Genomic DNA, 20212 nt, shown 5'->3' with positions numbered 1-20212 from the left:
CACTACAAACTATATAACTAACTACACTACATACTATATATGTACATAAAAATATACTAACTAAACTAAACAACCCATACAACCACATTTTGAAGCGAAAGCTGAAGAGATGAATGCACAGTGAAGCAGATAGTCTCAAAAAACCAGGCCTCTTCGTCTAGCATTGCCTCATCAGAATTGTTCTGGTTTTCATCTCTCTTAATCTTTTGAATCACTCTTAACAATGGAATGGGAGGAAAGCATAGGAAAGAAAGGGTACCTGAGAATTTCTACAGAGATTACTGGTTTGATCATGCCTCCTCAGAGGAGGTAATCCTTGGTCCATTATATCAATGAAACTGAGTGACTTCACCAGTGCTGAACAAAATAATTTCTGGTTTTTCTAAATTTAGTTCTATATCTCTTTTTGATTATTTGTAGGTCCCACTGCTCTGTAGTACATCTTTGTCCAGGTTTCAAGGAAGCAGGAAATATGTCCACCAATCAGAATGGGTTCCTCAGGTTCTAACGGGGGGGGGGGGGGTTATGTAGATTAGTTCTAGAATCCAACACCACTCATTAAACTGCCAGATGGGTCCACTACAGAGTGAATCTAGACACTTTTGCTCCCCAAGGGCCTGAATTTGCTATCTCTGCAAGAGTCTAAGACTCTGAGGGGGCTGCTCATAAAAAGGTTATATGAGAGCATGAAGGAAAAAAAGAAAATCAGATTTCCTGAAATTGTGCTAACACTGATAAGCTGTAAAACCATGGCAAACTTTACGATCATTTTCTTAAATATACCTGTAGCTGGAGTAGAATTGCTCATGGTAAAAGGCCCGTTAGTGATACCAGAAGAAAGAAGCTCGTCAGATCCACGCTGAAAGATAAAAAGCAAGATTATCAGTAAAGGCACATCTGGGCAACAGCCAACCTTTTAATATAACTAATGAACGATTTTAATCATCGACTCTCCTATTTTTACATTTCACAATTGGTCTTTAAAAGCTGCCCACCACACATTTTTGTGAGATATTGAAGAACGTGCATTTCAACAACGAAGAGAACAAATGCAAATGTTGTCAGCCAGCCACGTCACTTTAGTTGGCCATAATACTTCAAGGCGCTAAAGTTTTCTGAAAATGAGCTTAGCTATATTAAACTGAAGACTGACTAATTACTTATTCTACTATAATACAGTTTATATTTAATATTTCAAGATACGCAGCATTTAACCATATGCAGATTTGATCAGACCTACCATAAAACAAATCTACCAAGAGATATACAAGGATTCAACTAAATATCAATTTAAGCAACACAAAAATGAACAATTTTGAAAGATACAGTATTTAGTTGTAAACAGGTCACTCGTCATTCAAGGCATCATGCCTGTTGTACATTACAACAGCAATATAGTATTTGAAAAAGTTCATTATGAAAAATGTTACTGTATTTCCAATAGTCACTTTAAAAAGTTGACTCAAACTGTTAATATTAGCAGATGACATATCTGAGTTTAGTCCATTTTGTGACCAAGACCTGCAAAAGTTGTATTTAAAAAAAAAAAAATAGAGGGAAGTGTGGTGGGGAGTTCAGCCCACACTAGACTGGAAAGGTTAATGAGGCCGAGAAGGGGCCAGTTAAGTGAACAGGTCATAGTTGATGAGAATTAGGTAGCCTACGTAACCACAGATTGATGAAGGAACCCAGCTGAGAAGGAACAGGCAGGGCTAGTACAAAGCCAGGAGGTTGGCAGCAGAAAAGGCCTGCAGGGCAGGAGCCTGTAGTCATACTCTGGTTTTCAGAGAGGGCAGGAAGGAAACCCAGGTGTGAGTAGAAACCCTGGGACTGCAGGCCCTGAAAGAAGGGTGTAAAAGAATGAAAAAGTCTAAGATGGAGGTGGAGTAGCAAAAGTCTCAGGGAAAGGGCAGCAAAGCGGGACTTCACAGACCTTGAGTGCAGATCAGGTCCCTAAGCTGGAATCCGGAGTAGATGATAGGCCCAGGTTTCCCAACCAGCCACTGCGGAAGTGGCATAGTCAGGGCAGAGGGAGAAAATGGCCATTTTGGATAACTCCTGGAAGGGGGAAAGCACAGTGACCTGGCCAGAGGGCAAAGCCATGAAGAGAGCACCTTGAGTCACAGAGGGAGTGATGGCAGGGTGAGAATGAGGAACAGAAAGGGGTGGGGGTGTCGTAGCTGGAAGGAGCTAATCCACATAACAGTGAGGTGGCACCGTAGCAGGGAGAGAATTCAGTTATAGGAAGAATATAGACAAAGGAATGTTTTTGTTGAAAATTTAAATCCAAAGCCAGTTAAGACACTTTTTTAAAAAGGATGCTTCTAAATCAGAAGATAAGACCAAAGAGACATCAAATCATCTTGTCTGACCTCCTGTATGTCACTGGACACCAACACTTTCTGAGCACCTGCACACTAAACCCAACAACTGAAAATAAACCAAAGTATTACAGTTCACAGTAGACTAAAGTATTATGCTCCATGTGCAGAGAATAGGAGGGACCACTGGGGCACCGTTGCCCAAGGCTTCTGCAGTGGCAGAGAAACAAATTATATAAGATATATCCAGATAATATTGGCAAGTGACCTGCACCCACACCTTCCAAAAAAAAGGAAATATTCCTCCTCTCCCAGTTCACTGCCAATCTGATCTGAAGAAAATTTCTTCCCAACCCTACATACGGTGATCAATTAGACCTTGAGTATATGAGCAAAAACCAACCAGCCAAGCACTTGGGAGAAAGAATGTATGGTGCTACCCAGAGCCCCATCCCTCTCCATCCAAAGTCCTATCTCCAGCTGTGGCCATCCCTGGTGCTTCAGGGGACTAAAAACAAATACACGCGGTTGTCTGAAATCCTGACATATGAGCTTTTAAGGACATAAGACAAATAGGAAGTGAGCCCCAAGGCTGATGAACTCTGCCCCTTACCCTCACAAGCCAACTCATCATACAATCACATTCATAAATTTGTCCAGTTATTAAAACTAATTAAGTTGCTATTAACTATCTCCTATTGGGTGGCTGTTCCAGAAATTCACCCATGGTTAGAACCCTTTTAATTTCCAGCCTGAATTTGTTCGTTGCCACTTTATATCTATTTTTTTCTTGTGCCAATATTGCCATTTATCTTAAAGATCTTCACCTTCCCCAGTATCTACCCCCCAATATATTTATAAATTTTATAAATATATTAAATACTATAGCCACCTTAAAGATAATTTTTTCAGTTTATAAATTGAAATGATTTTGCAATGGCATTTTTTAAAAGGAGGTAATTTCTCAAAAAAGTTTCACATTATAAAATTTCTTCCTCTAACAAATATTTATTACTTATTTCACTTTAAGCAAACATTTAAGTTCCATTAAAGTCAATGGGACTTAAACACATGCTTCTTCACATTTTCAGAATCAGTTCCTGTTCTTCAAAGCTTCCAGAATCTTATGTATGGAGAACAGTGTCTCTGAATTATGAAGAACTTTTAAACAAGATTAATATTACGTATATCCTTAATTGCCTTGCTGAACTAAGGCCTGGAACATTAGGGGAAATGTGTGCAAGAGACAAGGACCCTTCATCAAAAGTACTCTGCCACAAACCCTCTGATATTTAAGTGTAGGCCAGAATATCATTTTATTCATCCCAGCTGATCTCAATTGCTGCCATAGCACATGCTAAAAAAGGCAGTCTCCAAACAAGCCAAGAAAAAGCCATTCAAGTCTTTCAAGATCAAAGATGACACTTCAAACTATACCTGGAAGGGAAAAATAGGCTAGTGCAGTTTCTGAACAGCAGGTAAAAGATTTCACAAAACCAATACTGTTCAACAGGCTAAATTATTCTGAACAAGCTGAACCTTCTGAATGATTCTCAGAAGTCCCAACTAGAAACCATTGCAATAATCTAGTATAGAACAGTGGTCCACCAAGCAGGGCCAGCATGAGACTCACTGGGGCCTGGGTAGAAAGCCAAAGCTCCACCGCACTGAAGCTCAGGGCGCTAAGACCCACCACCTGGGACTGAAGCCAAAGCCCGAGCAACATAACTTTGAAGGGGTTCCTGTGGCATGGGGCCCCAGGCAATTGCCCTACTTGCTCCCCTTAGCACCAGCCCTGGCTTTTGTATGCAGAAAACCAATTATTGTGGCACAGGTGGGCCGTGAAGTTTTTATGACATGTTGCGGGGGGCTCAGAAAGGAAAAAGGTTGAGAACCCCTGGTATAGAAGACACAAAGGTATAGATTACTGTGGAGAGATTCACTTCCAAAAGAAAACGTTATCACCACCCAGCCAGATATAAATGAGTCAAGATGAGTAACCACTGTCACCTGAGACTTTTAAGGGCAAATACAAATACATGGAAATGCCCCAAGCTGCAAACCTTTGTGTGATATAAATAAGTCTCCTTATGGCAAAAGCCATTCCTTCCTTACCCACCCAGAATTTCTCCTCCCTCCCTACCAACTCTGTCTCAGCCAGAATGAGTATTAACCAGTTCACAGTCACCCTAACCCCATTCTTGGCCAGGCACTGGGATAGTACAGACACTGTATCCTCTGGGTCGTATAATGTGACACTTGTGTGTTGTTTGAAAACCAGTACCACAGACTGAAACTGTCTCATCTCCCTAGAGGCTCGCACACAATGAACAGGACGGGTATAAAACAAAGCCTTGCACAAGCTTGCAACAGATCTCTCCAAGCAGAAGAACAACTGCTCCTGGCAAAGAACTGATATGACAAGGTTCAGAAGTAAGTTTCAATGTTGTCTCAGATATAACCAATTGAGAGGTCATCATTACAATAAGGAAACGTTACTCAAATGCATTTTATACCAACAGAAAAATGGGCTGTTCTTTAGAAATAGATTCAGGCAGCCACTCAGAAGAGAGACCAGTAGTGACAGTTTTGCTAATGTATATATCTGCAGCTTCAGTAAGAGGTTATGAAAATTTGTACTAGTAGGATCTTGAAAGTTAGCATAAAATGTTGTTCCAGGGTAAATCTTAGCATCAAAAAACTAAATGCCAGCACTAATGAGTTATTGATGTATACTTCATGGCAGAACATTGTTTCCTGATTTGAAGGTGATTCATATTGTTTATATAATAAAGGTTATAGTCTAGCCAATTGATCTGATGAGAAGACAAGGTTCTTGTCCCAGAATCGGGCTACCCAGAGTCTTGCAAGGTCCCTGGGGATGTATGACAAGAACACTCATGCTGAGAACAAAATACAGCCTTAAAGACTTTTATTGATATAAATAGACTAGTAATCAAATGAAAAAGTAATCAACCAGAATTAAAAAAGAAAAATAGTACTACTCTAGAGGTTCATGTATCACATGAAATAGGAGAGAGCGTGGGCTATAATGGCACAGAGAAAGGAGGGTCAGGGCAAAGCTGGGAGGCAAGATCAAATCAGTATATTAGATGCCTATATACAAATGTGAGAAGTATGGGTAATAAGCAGGAGGAACTGGAAGTGCTAATAAATACAACTATGACATTGTTGGCATCACCAAAATTTGATGGGATAATACACATGATTGGAGTGTTGGTATGGATGGGTACAGCTTGCTCAGGAAGGATAGACAGGGGAAAAAACGAAGGAGGTGTTGCCTTATATATTAATAATGTACACACGGACTGAGGTGGAGATGGACATAGGAGACAGAAGTGTTGAGAGTCTCTGGGTTAGGCTAAAAGAGGTAAAAAAAACAAGCGTGATGTCATGCCAAGAGTCTACTACAGGCCACCTAACCAAGTGGAAGAGGCTTTTTTTTTTTTTTTTAAACAACTAACAAAATCATCAAAAGCCCAAGATTCAGTGGTGATGGGTGACTTCAACTATCCAGATATACGTTGGGAAAATAATACAGCGGGGCACAGACTATCCAATAAGTTTTTGGACTGCATTGCAGACAACTTTTTATTTCAGAAGGTTGAAAAAGCTACTGGGGGGAAGCTGTTCTAGATTTAATTTTAATAAATAGGGGGGAACTCACTGAGAATTTGAAAGTGGAAGGCAGCTTGGGTGAAAGTGAAATCAGAGTTCACAATTCTAAGGAAGGGTAGAAGGGAGTACAGCAAAACAGACAACGGATTTCAGGAAGGCGGATTTTGGTAAGTTCAGAGAGCTGATAGGTAAGGTCCCAGGGGAATCAAGACTGAGGGAGAAAAACTGAGGAGAGTTGGCAGTATTTCAAAGGGACATTATTAAGGAACCAAAACCAAGTTAATCCGCTGGGTAGGAAAGATAGAAAATGTGGCAAAAGACCAGCTTGGCTTAACCACGAGATCTTACATTATCTAAAAAATAAAAAAAAAAAAAGAGTCATAGAAAACAGAAACTAGGACAAATTACAAAGGACTAATATAGGCAAACAACACAGGAATGCAGGGGCAAGATTAGAAAGGCAAAGGCATAAAATGAGCTCAAACTAGCTACAGGAATAAAGGGAAACAAGATGACTTTTTATCCATACATTAGAAGCAAGAGGAAGACCAAGGACAGGGTAGGCCCACTGCTCAGTGAGGAGGGAGAAACAGTAACAGGAAACTTGGAAATGGCAGAGATGCTCAATGAGGTCTTTGTTTCGGTCTTCACAGAGAAGTCTGAAGTGATGGCTAACATAGTGAATGCTAATGGGAAGGGGGGTAGGTCTGGAAGATAAAATAAAAAATAAAAAACAAGAACAAGTTAAAAATCACTTAGAAAAGTTAGATTCCTGCAAGTCACCAGGGCCTGATGAAATGCATCCTAGAATACTCAAGGAGCTAATAAAGGCGGTATATGAGCCTCTAGCTATTATCTTTGGAAAATCATGGGAGACAGGAGAGATTTCAGAAGACTGGAAAAGGACAAATATAGTGCCCATCTATAAAAAGGGAAATAAAAACAACCCAGGAAACTACAGACCAGTTAGTTTAACTTCTGTGCCAGGGAAGGTAATGGAGCAAGTAATTAAAGAAATCATCTGCCAACACTTGGAAGATGGTACGGTGATAAGGAATAGCCAGCATGGATTTGTAAAGAACAAATCATGTCTAACCAATCTGATAGCTTTCTTTGATAGGATAACAAGTCTTGTGGATAAGGGAGAAATGGTGGATGTAGTATACCTAGACTTTAGTAAGGCATCTGATACTGTCTCGCATGATATTCTTATCAATAAACTAGGCAGATACAATTTAGATGGGGCTACGATAAGGTGGGTGCATAACAGGCTGGATAACCATACTCAGAGAGTAGTTATTAAGGATTCCCAATCCTGCTGGAAAGGTATAACAAGTGGGGTTCCGAAGGGGTCTGTTCTGGGACTGGCTCTGTTCAATATCTTCAACAACGACTTAGATATTGGCATGGAAAGTACGCTTATTAAGTTTGCAGTTGATACCAAACTGGGAGGGATTGCAACTGCTTTGGAGAATAAGGTCAAAATTCAAAATGATCTGGACAAATTGGAGAAATGGTTTGAGGTAAAGCGGATAAAGTTTAATAAAGACAAATGCAAAGTGCTCCACTTAGGAAGGAACAATCAATTTCACACATACAGAATGGGAAGAGACTGTCTAGGAAGGAGTATGGCAGAAAGGGATCTAGGGGTTTTAGTGGACCACAAGCTAAATATGAGACAACAGTGTGATGCTGTTGCAAAAAAAAGCAAACGTGATTCTGGAATGCATTAACAGGTGTGTTGTGAGCAAGACAAGAGAAGTCATTCTTCCGCTTTACTCTGCGCTGGTTAGGCCTCAGCTGGAGTAGTGTGTCCAGTTCTGGGCACTGCATTTCAAGAAAGATGTGGAGAAACTGGAGAGGGTCCAGAGAAATGCAACAAGAATGATTAAAGGTCTAGAGAACATGACCTATGAAGGAGGAGACTGAAAAAATTGGGTTTGTTTAGTTTGGAAAAGAGAAGACAGAGGGGACATGATAGCAGTTTTCAGGTATCTAAAAGGGTGTAATAAGGAGGAGGGAGAAAACTTGTTCACTTTAGCCTCTAAGGATAGAACAAGAAGCAATGGGCTTAAACTGCAGCAAGGGAGATTTAGGTAGGACATTAGGAACAAGTTTCTAACTGTCAGGGTTGTTAAAAACTGGAATAAACTGCCTAGGGAGGTTGTGGACTCTCCATCTCTGGAGATATTTAAGAGTAGGTTAGATAAATGTCTATCAGGGACGGTCTAGACAGTATTTGGTCCCGCCATGAGGGCAGAGGACTGGACTCAATGACCTCTTGAGGTCCCTTCCAGCCCTAGAATCCACGAATCTATGAATTTACTATAAAACTTCCTAGATAAACATAATCACACCCTTCCTTGAGAACCTGGTGGTAAGAGACAAAGAATCAGCCTTGTCTCTGGCATGCCAAACAAGAGTATGATGGTTCCTCAATGCTTGACTGGAAGATGAAAAACTTAGAGGAGATGCTTTAAAGTCAGAAACAAAGCCAAGAAAGACCCAAGAAGAAAACTAAACAAACATATTGGTTGCCCCTCTTATAGAGCCTAAGCACCACAATTCCAACCTGCCATGTCCAAACTTAATTTCCTCACCCACATAATATCAAGGTGTCCTTACTCTATAGGCTGGCATATTCATACACATTAATGACAATCAGCTCATTCTCTTCATGTCTGCTTTTTCTGGCCTGAACTGGTTTCGTGGTGGTGATTTCCAGGTTTTATGTAGCGTAGCTGTTAAGTTTATAGAAGGTAAATCAGTAGGTCACAGTATGCTAAAGATCAAAAACAGGTATGCTAACGTGCTTTAGCTTATCATACAGTATGTGGCCTGTAGGTTTTTTTTGCATTACTGCCAAAAATATTCCAATACAAAACTATAAATCTATTATAATAAACAAACAACACACACATAAGAAAGGATATAATAAAGCAAGCAACCAGGCTACCTAGCTCTATGGGCTACAACATATATTTGCTTGCCTTACAATCATAAACTGGCCATTTTTAATTACTTAAAAAGAGTAGCAATTCATCTTGAAAGAAAAAACAAAACAGGCAGACATTACTCCTGAGGGAATTCTGTGCCACTGCACATGTGGAGAATTTATGTCATCTGCAGAAAAATGACTGACAGGGAAGTAAAAAGAAGCCGCAAGAGCAGTCATGCAACCGTCCCCAGCAACGTTTCGGGTGCCCAGTGAGACCGGGCTCCCTACCATGCGCTGAGTTCAGTTGCTTGTTCTGGCTGGGCTGGGGAGGATGGGACTTCCTCTTCCCCTGCACGGCATCCGTGGCCGGATCAGACCCACCCACGGATTTCTCCCTCAGCTGCAGGAAGCTCTGAAACTCCTTCCACCATTCCACCAACTCTGCTTCCATCACTCCTCAGCTGCAGAGGGAGGGATCCCTGTACAGGGAGCTGCTCCCATATCCACCCAACCCCCATACATCCAGACCCCTCATTCCCAGACCTTCCTGCCAATCCTCATCAACCTACACTCAGAACCCTCCCGATAAGCCCCACTCCCCCTGCACCCGGACCACCCCGACGAGCCACATGCAATTGTACCCCACCCCACTGAGCCTTACTCAGCTTCCGGATTCCCCCACTGAGTCCCCCACACCTAGACCCCCTTGCCAAGCTGTATCCCCCCCCCCCCCACGCATCCAGACTCCCACACTGAGCCTGGTGAACCTGGATCCACCTGCAGAATTCCATCACCGTTGCACCCAGAACCCCCAACAAGCCCCTGTGCATCCAGATCCCTCCTGCATCTGGATCCCCCAACTGAGCCACCCACACCCAGATTGTGGTATACAGAACCCTCTCAACCCACACCTGAATTTCCCTACACTAACCGCCTCCACACTTGGATCCTGCCTTGCTGAGCCAGCCTGCCCACAACTAGTTCACCTGGCACAGATGGGGGGTGCTTCTGGGGCAGGCCCAGTCCTTGCGCTGTGTTAGGGCTGGGTACAGCCTCACCACTGAGTCTGTGTCCAGAGTGGGAGGAGCTGCACAGTGATCTCCCACCTCTGTGCAGCCAGTGTCCTGTGCTTCCTAGTGCCATGCTGGAGCTTCCACATTTGACAAATAAAATTTGCAGAATTTTAAAGTATTGTGTGCAGAATTTAATTTTTTGGAGCAGAATGCCATCAGGAATAAGACATTTTCTGATATAAGAAATTGCATAAATAGAAACATTAAGAACATCTGCAAAACCTAATTTTTTAATACTTCAGAAGTCAGACTGCGGTGCATTTTAATAGCTATACCACCACGTAGACAATACTAAAAGTCAGTCAGTAAAGATGAACAGATGACTTTTCAGTTGTCTCATAGGCCAACCCAGAGGGCCAAGATATTCTTAATGTCATGCTGACAAAGTACTACTTTTCAAGACCACTAGTGGAAAAAAAGTGTAATTTTACAGCACTCAAAAGCATGCTAGTCATCTCACTGAACTGAGATTACACATAAGCCCCATCCTGAAGAGCTCACAATTTATTGTCATCCGTCAAATCAGTCATTATAGAACTAGATATCAATATCTGTACTGTCAGAGGAAATACTTTCTAGAAAGTTACTTTCCAAAAGAATGAGTCACAAGCCAACGCCTGGACATCTGGACTGCTCTCTCCACATCTTTAGAGCTTTTTCAGCTTTCACACTGAGACTTGGACTATACCACAAAACTAGATGGACATAAAAGTCACCTTATGTTTACCTATATGTTCATGCATCCACACTCAAGTGTGTCTCTGGTTAACAGGAGCACTCTTAAGGTGACGCACTAAAACCACTTCTTCAAATAGCGCTGAGCCACGGTCGACATACTGAGGTTGACATGGTGCAAACGTATACCTATGTTGACCTTAACGGTCCCCCAGCAACTCTCTCATAATGCCTTATTCCCTCTCAAACTCCACTGCCAGAGTAATGGAAACCAGAAACTACCCACCTTTCAAAAACCTGTGTATTTTTTAAATGTCCCCCCCTCCCCTCCGATTACCCATCTTGGAGAGCACACCCAGGAGCGGCGACAGGACAAGGTTACACTCCCACTGAGGTGCAGGTCTAATAATCAGTGGGAAGGTCCTGATCAAGCCCTTCATAAATTGACCAGAAGCTGGGTGAGTAAAGATAGAACATCTTTCTACTGGAAGGAGGAAGGCACTAATCACTGTTAAGAGCGCCCATAGGAAACAAAGGGCTAAACCTGAGCTCTTTAAAGAGAGAAAATAGTCTAGGATAACTGGAATGCTCTAGTGAATGTCAGTGGAGACATGCCCAGATTAAAAACCACCGCTAGCTAGCAGGCTCCAGTAGAATCCTTCCTACTTTGGTTAAGGATCTCCTGAACAGGGGTAGAGCACGAGCATTCTATTTCCAATGCTCATATAAACACTAGACTGAGAGACAGAGTGAGCCCGGGTTGGGATGCTTGATTTTCCTCCTGTCCCAGATTAGGAGATCCGGAAATGGGCTGATCCTGATTAATGGTGTATGGACATTATCAGAAGTCCCATGAGCCAGAAATGACTGGGCCAGTAGAGTGCTAGGAGGATGGTGGCTCTGCTGTGACAGATCTTCCCTGTAACTTGTGATAGTAGGGAGGAAGGTGTATCTGACGTTATATATCAAGGACCCATGGTTCCCCTGGGATGTAAAGAGGTCACATAATGGTCGAGCCTTTTTTTTCCTCCCGCTGTCGCTCAGGCATCAGCCAGGCATCTGCAGAGAACCGCCTTCTTGGCTGTCTGAGGGCACCGCCGGTGTTTGCCGCATCTGTGAGGAATGGCTGGGGCAGCAGAGGGGCAAGAGTGCCTCATGTATAAATATCTTGATTAGGATTATGTCGTGAATCTCCCATTCATGGTCTGCAGAGAAGCTTCCATTAATGTTTGCCAGGGAAGTACGCGGTCATGCAGTCCCTGTTTGGCCAATAAGTTGAGTGGAGCCAAGCTTGCAGATACTGCAAGTGGAGTCTGATGAATGGCCTCACATAGGTGCTTGTGTCCATGTGGCCTAACAGCGAGACACACTGGTGCACCATAGTTTGCAGTTGACGCGGAAGAAGTTATTCACCTGGTGCAGTAACGATGGTTCTTTGAGATGTGTTCCCCAATGGGTGTGCCACTGTACGTGTGCCTGCCCTGCCAATAGAGAACTTCGTTAGCAGTGTCCATTAGGTCCGTGCATGTGTGGTCTCTCCTCATGGCGCAACATGAGGCTGGTCAGCGCGCAAGGGCTAACCCCCAGAGTTCCTTCTCTACCGCAGAGTCAGGCAAGAACTCCAAAGTAGTGGTGCATTGTGGGGCACCCATAGGGGGAGACATCTCAAAGAATCATCGTTACTGCACAAGGTATGTAGCTTCTTAGAGCAGTGTCACATGGGTGCACCACTGTAGGTGACTCCCCATGGGTACCCGGGACTTGGAAGATGGGTCAGTTACAGAAGACAGCACTGTGGGGCCGAACATGGCATTGGAGGCAGAGTCTATAGTGACCACATAGCGTTCTGCAAAAGTGGCAGGACACGTTCTATTGCCCCCTCTCCCCTGCCCCACCCCGATGTAAAAAAAAAAAAAAAAGATTCCACTTCATGTTGAAGCATTAGTTGGTGGGAGTGGTCCCTGAAGAGGTGTTGGGAAGGGAAACTGTGAGGAGGGAAGGAGAGAAACTCTATGGAGTATCCCTGATTGATAATCTCCAGGACCCAACTGTTCATCTTGTTCTTATTCCAGCTGTGGGCAAAGAGAGTAAAACGGCCCCCAAAGGTGACAGGGAGAAGAAGCAGGTGGCATCAATGGTGGTACAGAAGTCTTGACCCGTATGTCCAAAAATGGCCTTTGGGCTGCTGTTGGGAATAAGTGGAGGCTGCAGCAGTAGAGGGAGCCGAGAATCAGGATTTCTGAATCCTTTGGCTTTTGCCTACAGATTCAGGTGGATACTGGTAATGGGGAGCATGTGGAGGGGGTGGTCTTGGTCTGGTATTTGCTTCTGGGGACTGCAGTGTAAAGTCCCAAGAACCACAGTAGATCTCAAGTCCTTTAGTGAATGACTCAGGCGACAAGGCTTTTTATGCCCGGAGTCGGAAGCAGGAGGGGAGCTACAGGTCAACAAACACTGCTTTGAAGAATTTCTGGACTTGGGCTCATGGTACGCATGCATACCCATATGTGGAATACACACAGGGACCACCACTCAAAGAACTACCATGCTTCACATATAAAATTAGCGGGGCTGTCAAGTGATTAAAAAAATTAATCGCATGATTGAAAAATTAATCACAATTAATCACAAAATTAAATAGAATACCATTTAAATACTTTGGATGTTTTCTACATTTTCAAATCTATTGATTTCAATTACAACACAGGATACAAAGTATATAGTACCCAAGATATATTTGTTTTTTATTACAAGTATTTGCACTGTAAAAAACAAAAGTATTTTTCAATTCACCTAAGACAACTACTGTACTACAATCTCTATCATGAAAGTTGAACTTACAAATGTACAATTATGTACAAAAAACTGCATTCAGAAATAAAACAAATGTAAAATTTTAGAGCCTGCAATTCCATTAACTCCTACTTCTTGTTCAGCCAATCACTAAGAAACAAGTTTGTTTACGTTTGCAGGAGATAATGCTGCCAGCTTCTTGTTTACAATGTCACCTGAAAGCGAGAACACACATTCTCATGACATTGTTGTAGCCAGAGTTGCAGATATTTGCATGCCAGATGTACTAAAGATTCATATGTCCCTTAGTGTTTCAACCACCATCCCAAGGGACATTCGTCCATGCTGATGACTTGTTCTGCTCAATAACGATCCAAGGCAGTGTAGACCAATGCATGTTCATGTTCATTATCTCAGGCGTTGGCTACACTGGAGAGTTGCAGCGCTGGTAGTGGCTTTACAGCACTGGAACTTACTCCCTGTCCACACTGGCAAGGCACATACAGCACTGTATCTCCCTGGCTACAGTGCTGGTTGTATTCCACATGGACGAGAGGAATAAAGAGAACAGCGCTGGTGCTGGAATGCCAGTGTAAACAGCGATTAATCTTACTACGCTGTAACTGACCTCTGGTAAAGAACTCTTTGTTTTGTTGTGAAGTCGGGGCTCCGGGAGCTGCTTATCTAAAAAACGAACACAGCAATTGTTTGCTCGAGCAGATGCAGGCCGGGAATGTCCACAGCTAGTGTTCGCTTGAGCAAAGAAACAGCATGGCGAGGGGCGGGAGAGTCCGTAGAAGCAGCTGCTTATCTGGTCTGAAGGCTATTTGCATTTAAGAGTGAAAGAGAGGGGTGAGGTGGGGGAAGTCGTCGGAACTTGCAAGGCAGGGAGCTAACACAGTGTCGGCTCCAAAAATCCACTCTCTCTCACACTCCCTGTCACACTCCACCCCACCCCCCTCTTTTGAAAAGCACGTTGCAGCCACTTGAATGCTGGGATAGCTGCCCAACACCGCTGTAAATGCTGCAAACGTGGCCACACTGCAGCGCTTTCCCTACACAGCTGTACGAAGACAGTTTTAACTCCCAGCACTGTACAGCTGCAAGTGTAGCCAAACCCTCAGTCAGATGCCATCAGCAAAAGGCAGATTTTCTTTTTTGGTGGATCGGGTTCTGCAGTTTCCGCATCAGAGTGTTGCTCTTTTAAGACTTCTGAAATCATGCTCCACACCTTGTCCCTCTCAGATTTTGGAAGGCACTTCAGATTCTTAAACCTTGGGTCAAGCGCTGTAGCTATCTTTAGAAATCACACATTGGTACATTCTTTGCGTTTTGTCAGATCTGCTGTGAAAGTGTTCTTAAAATGAACAACATGTGCTAGGTCATCATCTGAGACTGCTATAACATGAAATATATGGCAGAATGCATGTAAAACAGAGCAGAGGACATACAATTCTCCCCCAAGGAGGAGTTCAGTCACAAATTTAATTAACCCATTTTTTTTTAAAATGAGCATCATCAGCATGGAAGCATGTCCTCTGGAATGGTGGGGCATACGAATGTTTAGCATATCTGGCACATGAATACCTTGCAATGGCAGCTACAAAAATGCCAGGCAAATACCTGTTCTCACTTTCTGGTGACATTGCAAACAACAAGAGGGCAGCATTATCTCCTGTAAACGTAAACAAACTTGTTTGGCTTAGCTATTGGCTGTACAAGAAGTAGGACTGAGTGGGCTGGTAGGCTCTCAAGTTTTACATTGTTTTGTTTGAGTGCAGTTATGTGACAAAAAAAATCTACATTTGTAAGTTGCACTTTCACGACAAAGACTGCACTACAGTACTTGTATGATGTGAATTGAAAAATACTATTTCTTTACCATATTTACACTGCAAATATTTGTAATAAAAATATATACTTTGATTTCACTTACAACACAATGCAATATATATATAGAGAGAGAGAATGTAGAAAAAATCCAAATTATTTAATAAATTTCAATTGGGAGTCTACTGTTTGACAGTGCTACTAAAATTGCGATTGATCGCGATTAATTTTTTTAATCAATTTTTGAGTCAGTCGCGTGAGTTAGCTGTGATTAATCAACAGCCCTATAAATTAGTGATGCTCATCATTTTGTACTGCATCAATCAAAAAGCCTAACGCAGAATGAGACCCGACGTACATAGTGTAGAAGTTTTGCCTTATCTTCAGAAATCTACATATCCACTGGCCCCAAATCAGGCTTTGAGACAATATTTCTCCCTGAAACATCCAGAGCAAGAACATTTTGCAGAAGGCACTTAATGCCAAATAATATTTCAGCCAAAAAATATTGAAGGAAAGAGTAGTTTCCAACAAGTGTGGTCCCAAATCTTAAAAAATAAATAGACCAGCCAAGAACTTGCATATCAAGAGTGCTGAGCAGTCTCTTATTGGTAAGGCTACAATTACATTCACGGTAATCGTAAATTTGAATAAAGTCTATTATCCCACAACATTGGCTCTTGACCAATGGGGCTGGGCCCGGCTCCCCACTCTATGTGTTGTGACCTGGGCCCACTTGGTCACGGGTCCGCTTAGGTTTGGTGCACCTGCTGCTCCAAAGATGGAGACAGACTTTAAAAATATGAACCAATCATAAAACTGATGCAGTGCTGTCTTAATGAGTCCAAAGCTTGAAATGGAAACTACCTAAATCTCATTGAGGTTGACTAAAACATCCATCAAATATTTCTCAGTGTCCTAAACGACTTTCTACAGTTCCCCAAATGTCAGCTATGCAACTGCCAAAGCTTCCAGGTTCCCCATAGAACTTCTACAATGAAGGTACGCATTGTTACTATAAAAAAAAACAAACAACTTTGCAGCATATCAAAAGCAGAAGCTATAAAGACAAAGTAAAATGCACTGTTTTATATTAAACAAACAGGGAACAGTATATATAGACAGATTTTCATATATAAAGACATTTTTAGAGGAAATTAAATAAAGCTGCCACAGAATTAAGAGTGTCACTGACTCTAGGGACCTTACTGAAGTATTTAAGCCCAGCTTCCTGGAGACAACACGGGCCTTTATTATAGTGCTTGTAAATACTTGTATGCTCTGCTGATCCTATTTTGTAACTTTTATAGCAATATTAAATCAGATATCCATAGTCTTAGAGTAATTACACTATGGCAACTAGTTTTTCTTTTAGCCAGCAGTAACAACAAATGTATTTATGTAGCTTAAGGGTAGGCCTACAGTACAAATTTACATCAGCACAGTTGCACCAATGCAGCTGTGCTACTGGAGCATGTCTGGTGAAGATACTCTAAGCCGACGGGAAAGAGCTCTCCCGTTGGCTTACTAACTCCACCTCCATGAGAGGCAATAGCTATGTCGACAGGAGAAGCTCTCGCCAACATAGTGCTGTCTACATGGGGGGTTAAGGTTAGTATAACTATGTCGCTCACGAGTGTGGATTCTTCACACTCCTGAGTAACATAGTTACACCAAAGTGAGTATGGAGCATAGACCAAGCCTAACTGAGAAGACCCCCAAGCCTACTAACTACTTAATTCTGAAAATGGAAAGCTACTGGAAAAATGTAGTGTGATAACATAGTCCAGTAAATTAGTCGCTAATTGATCTAAAAAAGACGTCTGTTTGGATCTAAACTATGGGGAATAATAAAGGCAACCTACATTGCGCTGAGTAAGGCTGCATCAATGAGAACGTATCTAATGAATCTTTTCCCTAGAAAATCAAGGTTTAGCAAGACAGCTAAACAGATCCCCAAGAAAATCCTGTTTATAAAACTCTTTAGTGATCATGACCAAAATGTAATCCTTGAACGTGAAGAAAGTTATACAAAAGCACTTAGAACTTTCCAGCACCAAATCAACCTTACAGCAATCCAGTTGTAAAAAGCCTGTCACTGTCTCAAAGAAAAATCAAGCTGAGAAAAATATTAGAAGAACCTGAGTGAGTGCAGACCTTTGTGCCAGATTTCCTAGTGTTATAACACAGATGTATTGAAGAGTCTCTGCATACACCGAGAGAGGGGAGAATCTCCTGCTTTTCAACATTATATTGAACATAAATATGATGCCCATAACAGAATTTGCAATGAAAAAAATTGAATGTTGAGCACCTGAAACATAAGTTATAAACAGAGGAAGGATAACTCACAGGAACAGGCAGCAGAAATAACAGAACTGCCCCATTGCAAAGGGGTTGAACTTCCTCAAATATCAAAAGGAGGTGGAGGACGAACATACATTTTGTTCTACCATGCTACTGGAATAAACCCATATACTACCCTTGATACAAACATGATCAAACAGTGGAACTCCAGGAACAAAAAAAGAAGGAAAATAAAATAGTACAAATTAGATATACACAATTAAGTTCTTTCAAAAAGACCTGCCTATCCTGTCCTTTAGGAATAGCCTGCAAATTCCTCCATTGCTGAGCTATCTACAACACTTGAGAAGAAACTAGGCATCTAAAAGCTACACAGGTAAATAGGCTGTAATGGCTTTTAAGAAATGGAAACCAAAAGTCTGTTCTCTCAGGTCTAACATTCTTCAGAAGTTAAACAGCAAAGAAAAAATTCTAACTTATTTTATTTCACTAGTGAATATAATAAAAAAAAAATGGCCTGGTTTTGAGGGAGGGAAGTTCCCTCCTTTTATAAAATATCTCTTTCCCAGGCAGACCATCTACATTTTGGATAATTGTTCTACAAGGCTTTCATTCAAAAATATAAGACCTACTGTACCAAAAAGTACCCTTTTTTCCTCCCCCTTTTAAGGAATACTAAACACATTACTATTAAATATTGAAGAAACACAAACTGGGGAAAAAAGAGACAGTAATTCTCAGAATTTCACTCAGGAAATAAGAATGGGAGCAGAGTAGAAGGTGAGGAATCAGTTTGTTAGCACACTTTTCTTCTCTGAAACAACACTAAATACCTGTCACACTTTACTCTTTCCTCCAGCAGGCACATCTACAAATGCAGAGATGCAAATCCTACATCCGTAAATGAGAATTATACACACAATGGAGAATGAAGCCATTTAGAACAAAATGAAAGAAATCTCCAGAAAAGCTAGAGGTAAAACAGACAAAATGAATCCATAAAGGTCTGGCATTGTAGATAAACAAAATTAACCTTACACAAAGAGGGCTGTCATGTCAACATGCCACCAAACCACCCAAATGAATTGGAGGCAAGCATCATAAACAAGCACAGAAAACACACAGTGGCTTAACAGGTTGATCAGCAATCTCCCTAGAAACACGCCTGTTGGTTTAACAGAGAGCAGCTGTCCAGTAAGCCTGCTTGCTCATTGGCTCAGTTCGCATGCAGGCAGCTCTATTGTCTCATGTATCAATTATTGAAGCTCTCTGCTAGATCAGTAACAAGATACTGTAGGCCTAACAAAAGCCACACAACATTCTAATTAAAGAACCATAGAAAAGGGAAGGGAAAGGGTTTTTATATTGAACTTTTTTTTTTAATTTAGCATCTATGCAAAAATTAGAAACAAGTGGAACTGACAAGCTTAAAACCCTCAGCAATATTACCTCAGACTTTTTCAAGACAGTGCCTTTAAATAGCATCTTTTCAATAAGTTGAAGAAAGGATACTTGTACATGAATTACAGCAGCTTTTCATTCTCACTCAGGGGGAAAAGGAATGGGCTGTGCTCATAAATAAAGCCTCTATAAATCCAAAAATACCTTAAATGTGTTTTGTTAACTGTGTGCAGTTCCATAGTGAAAACAAGAAATATGAATTGCTTGGTAAGGGCTCTAAAAACCAGCATCAGTCTGAAATCCAGTTAATTTCAATGAGTTCAAAGTAGTTTTAGCTACTGCTCTTACTCAGTCCTCTTTGTTAATTTATTTGGTTTTTACAATTTTAAAATTGATACATTCTCACTTTTTTCTATGTAATAAGGGAAAGGGTAAAACTGACTATCTAGAGTATTATCCAAGGCACAAGGTAAACAAAACAGGAAAACATTTTCTCCAACATTGTTGTAACTGAAATAGTATTAAGTGTAATCTGCAAAAGTAAAAAGTTAAATTCAGACAAAGTGTGATTTCCCCCGCTGCCCTAAATTAACTATATCCATCTTAAAGGAGTAATCATATAGTCCAAAAGCCATTCTTACAATGTCACATATTACTCGTATGGATTACATATTACTCGTACATGGATAGAGGGAGACAAACAGGACAGGGATTGTATAGAGCCTTAGCTCTCCCCCTCAAAATGCCACTCAGTGCAGATGTGCTCAGGAAAATATGCTACACTGGATGTAGACTTGATGCTGTTTACTTCCTCTGCAGACTAGTGGGGGATTCACAGGTTCTCTGATGTTGCTCCCAGGGCAGCACATCAACAGTGTGCCTTTACTTTAGGCTCATGGCAAAGCTTTAATTTAGCCCACTATTGGAAGTAATTAGGAGAATATGCTGTTTTTAAACTAAGAAAAAACTTTGCCTTCCATAAAATATTTACAGTAATGATCATAAACTTATGACATTGCTAACGGGGGAGATGAACAATATACATTTTGTTTCCAGGCATTAAATAAGCTTGATTTTCTACTGCAATGGTTTTGATTTCTACTGGTTGGAAGCTTGGAAAATGGAGCGATTCCTTATGGTAATCACATGCTTAACTTTAAGCACAGGAGTAGCGCTGAACTGCTGAAGTGGGGCCTTATTGTTAGGGGGGCCAGAACTTAAATGAGATGCAAGAA

At 41.5% G+C, this 20212-nt stretch overlaps 1 protein-coding gene across 3 annotated transcripts in view; it reads right to left on the bottom strand.

The window, feature by feature from the left end:
* Positions 1 to 20212, bottom strand: part of PTBP3 (polypyrimidine tract binding protein 3) — a 111774-nt gene that overhangs the window by 60573 nt on the left and 30989 nt on the right. For 2 of the 3 annotated variants that reach the window (XM_030565648.1, XM_030565646.1), the window contains one exon: positions 784 to 859. In XM_030565648.1, coding sequence (XP_030421508.1) covers positions 784 to 808 — 25 coding nt within the window. In that variant the 5' untranslated portion in view covers positions 809 to 859. Of the gene's footprint in view, positions 1 to 783; positions 860 to 1933; positions 1956 to 20212 lie in introns of those variants that run through there. The other variant, XM_030565647.1, reaches the window with a different exon arrangement.

The sequence above is a fragment of the Gopherus evgoodei genome, chromosome 6 (assembly GCF_007399415.2).
Source record: "Gopherus evgoodei ecotype Sinaloan lineage chromosome 6, rGopEvg1_v1.p, whole genome shotgun sequence".
Classification (NCBI taxonomy): Eukaryota; Metazoa; Chordata; order Testudines; family Testudinidae; genus Gopherus; species Gopherus evgoodei.
Note: the sequence above shows the minus strand (reverse complement) of the source record. Positions and strands in the feature narration are given on the sequence as shown.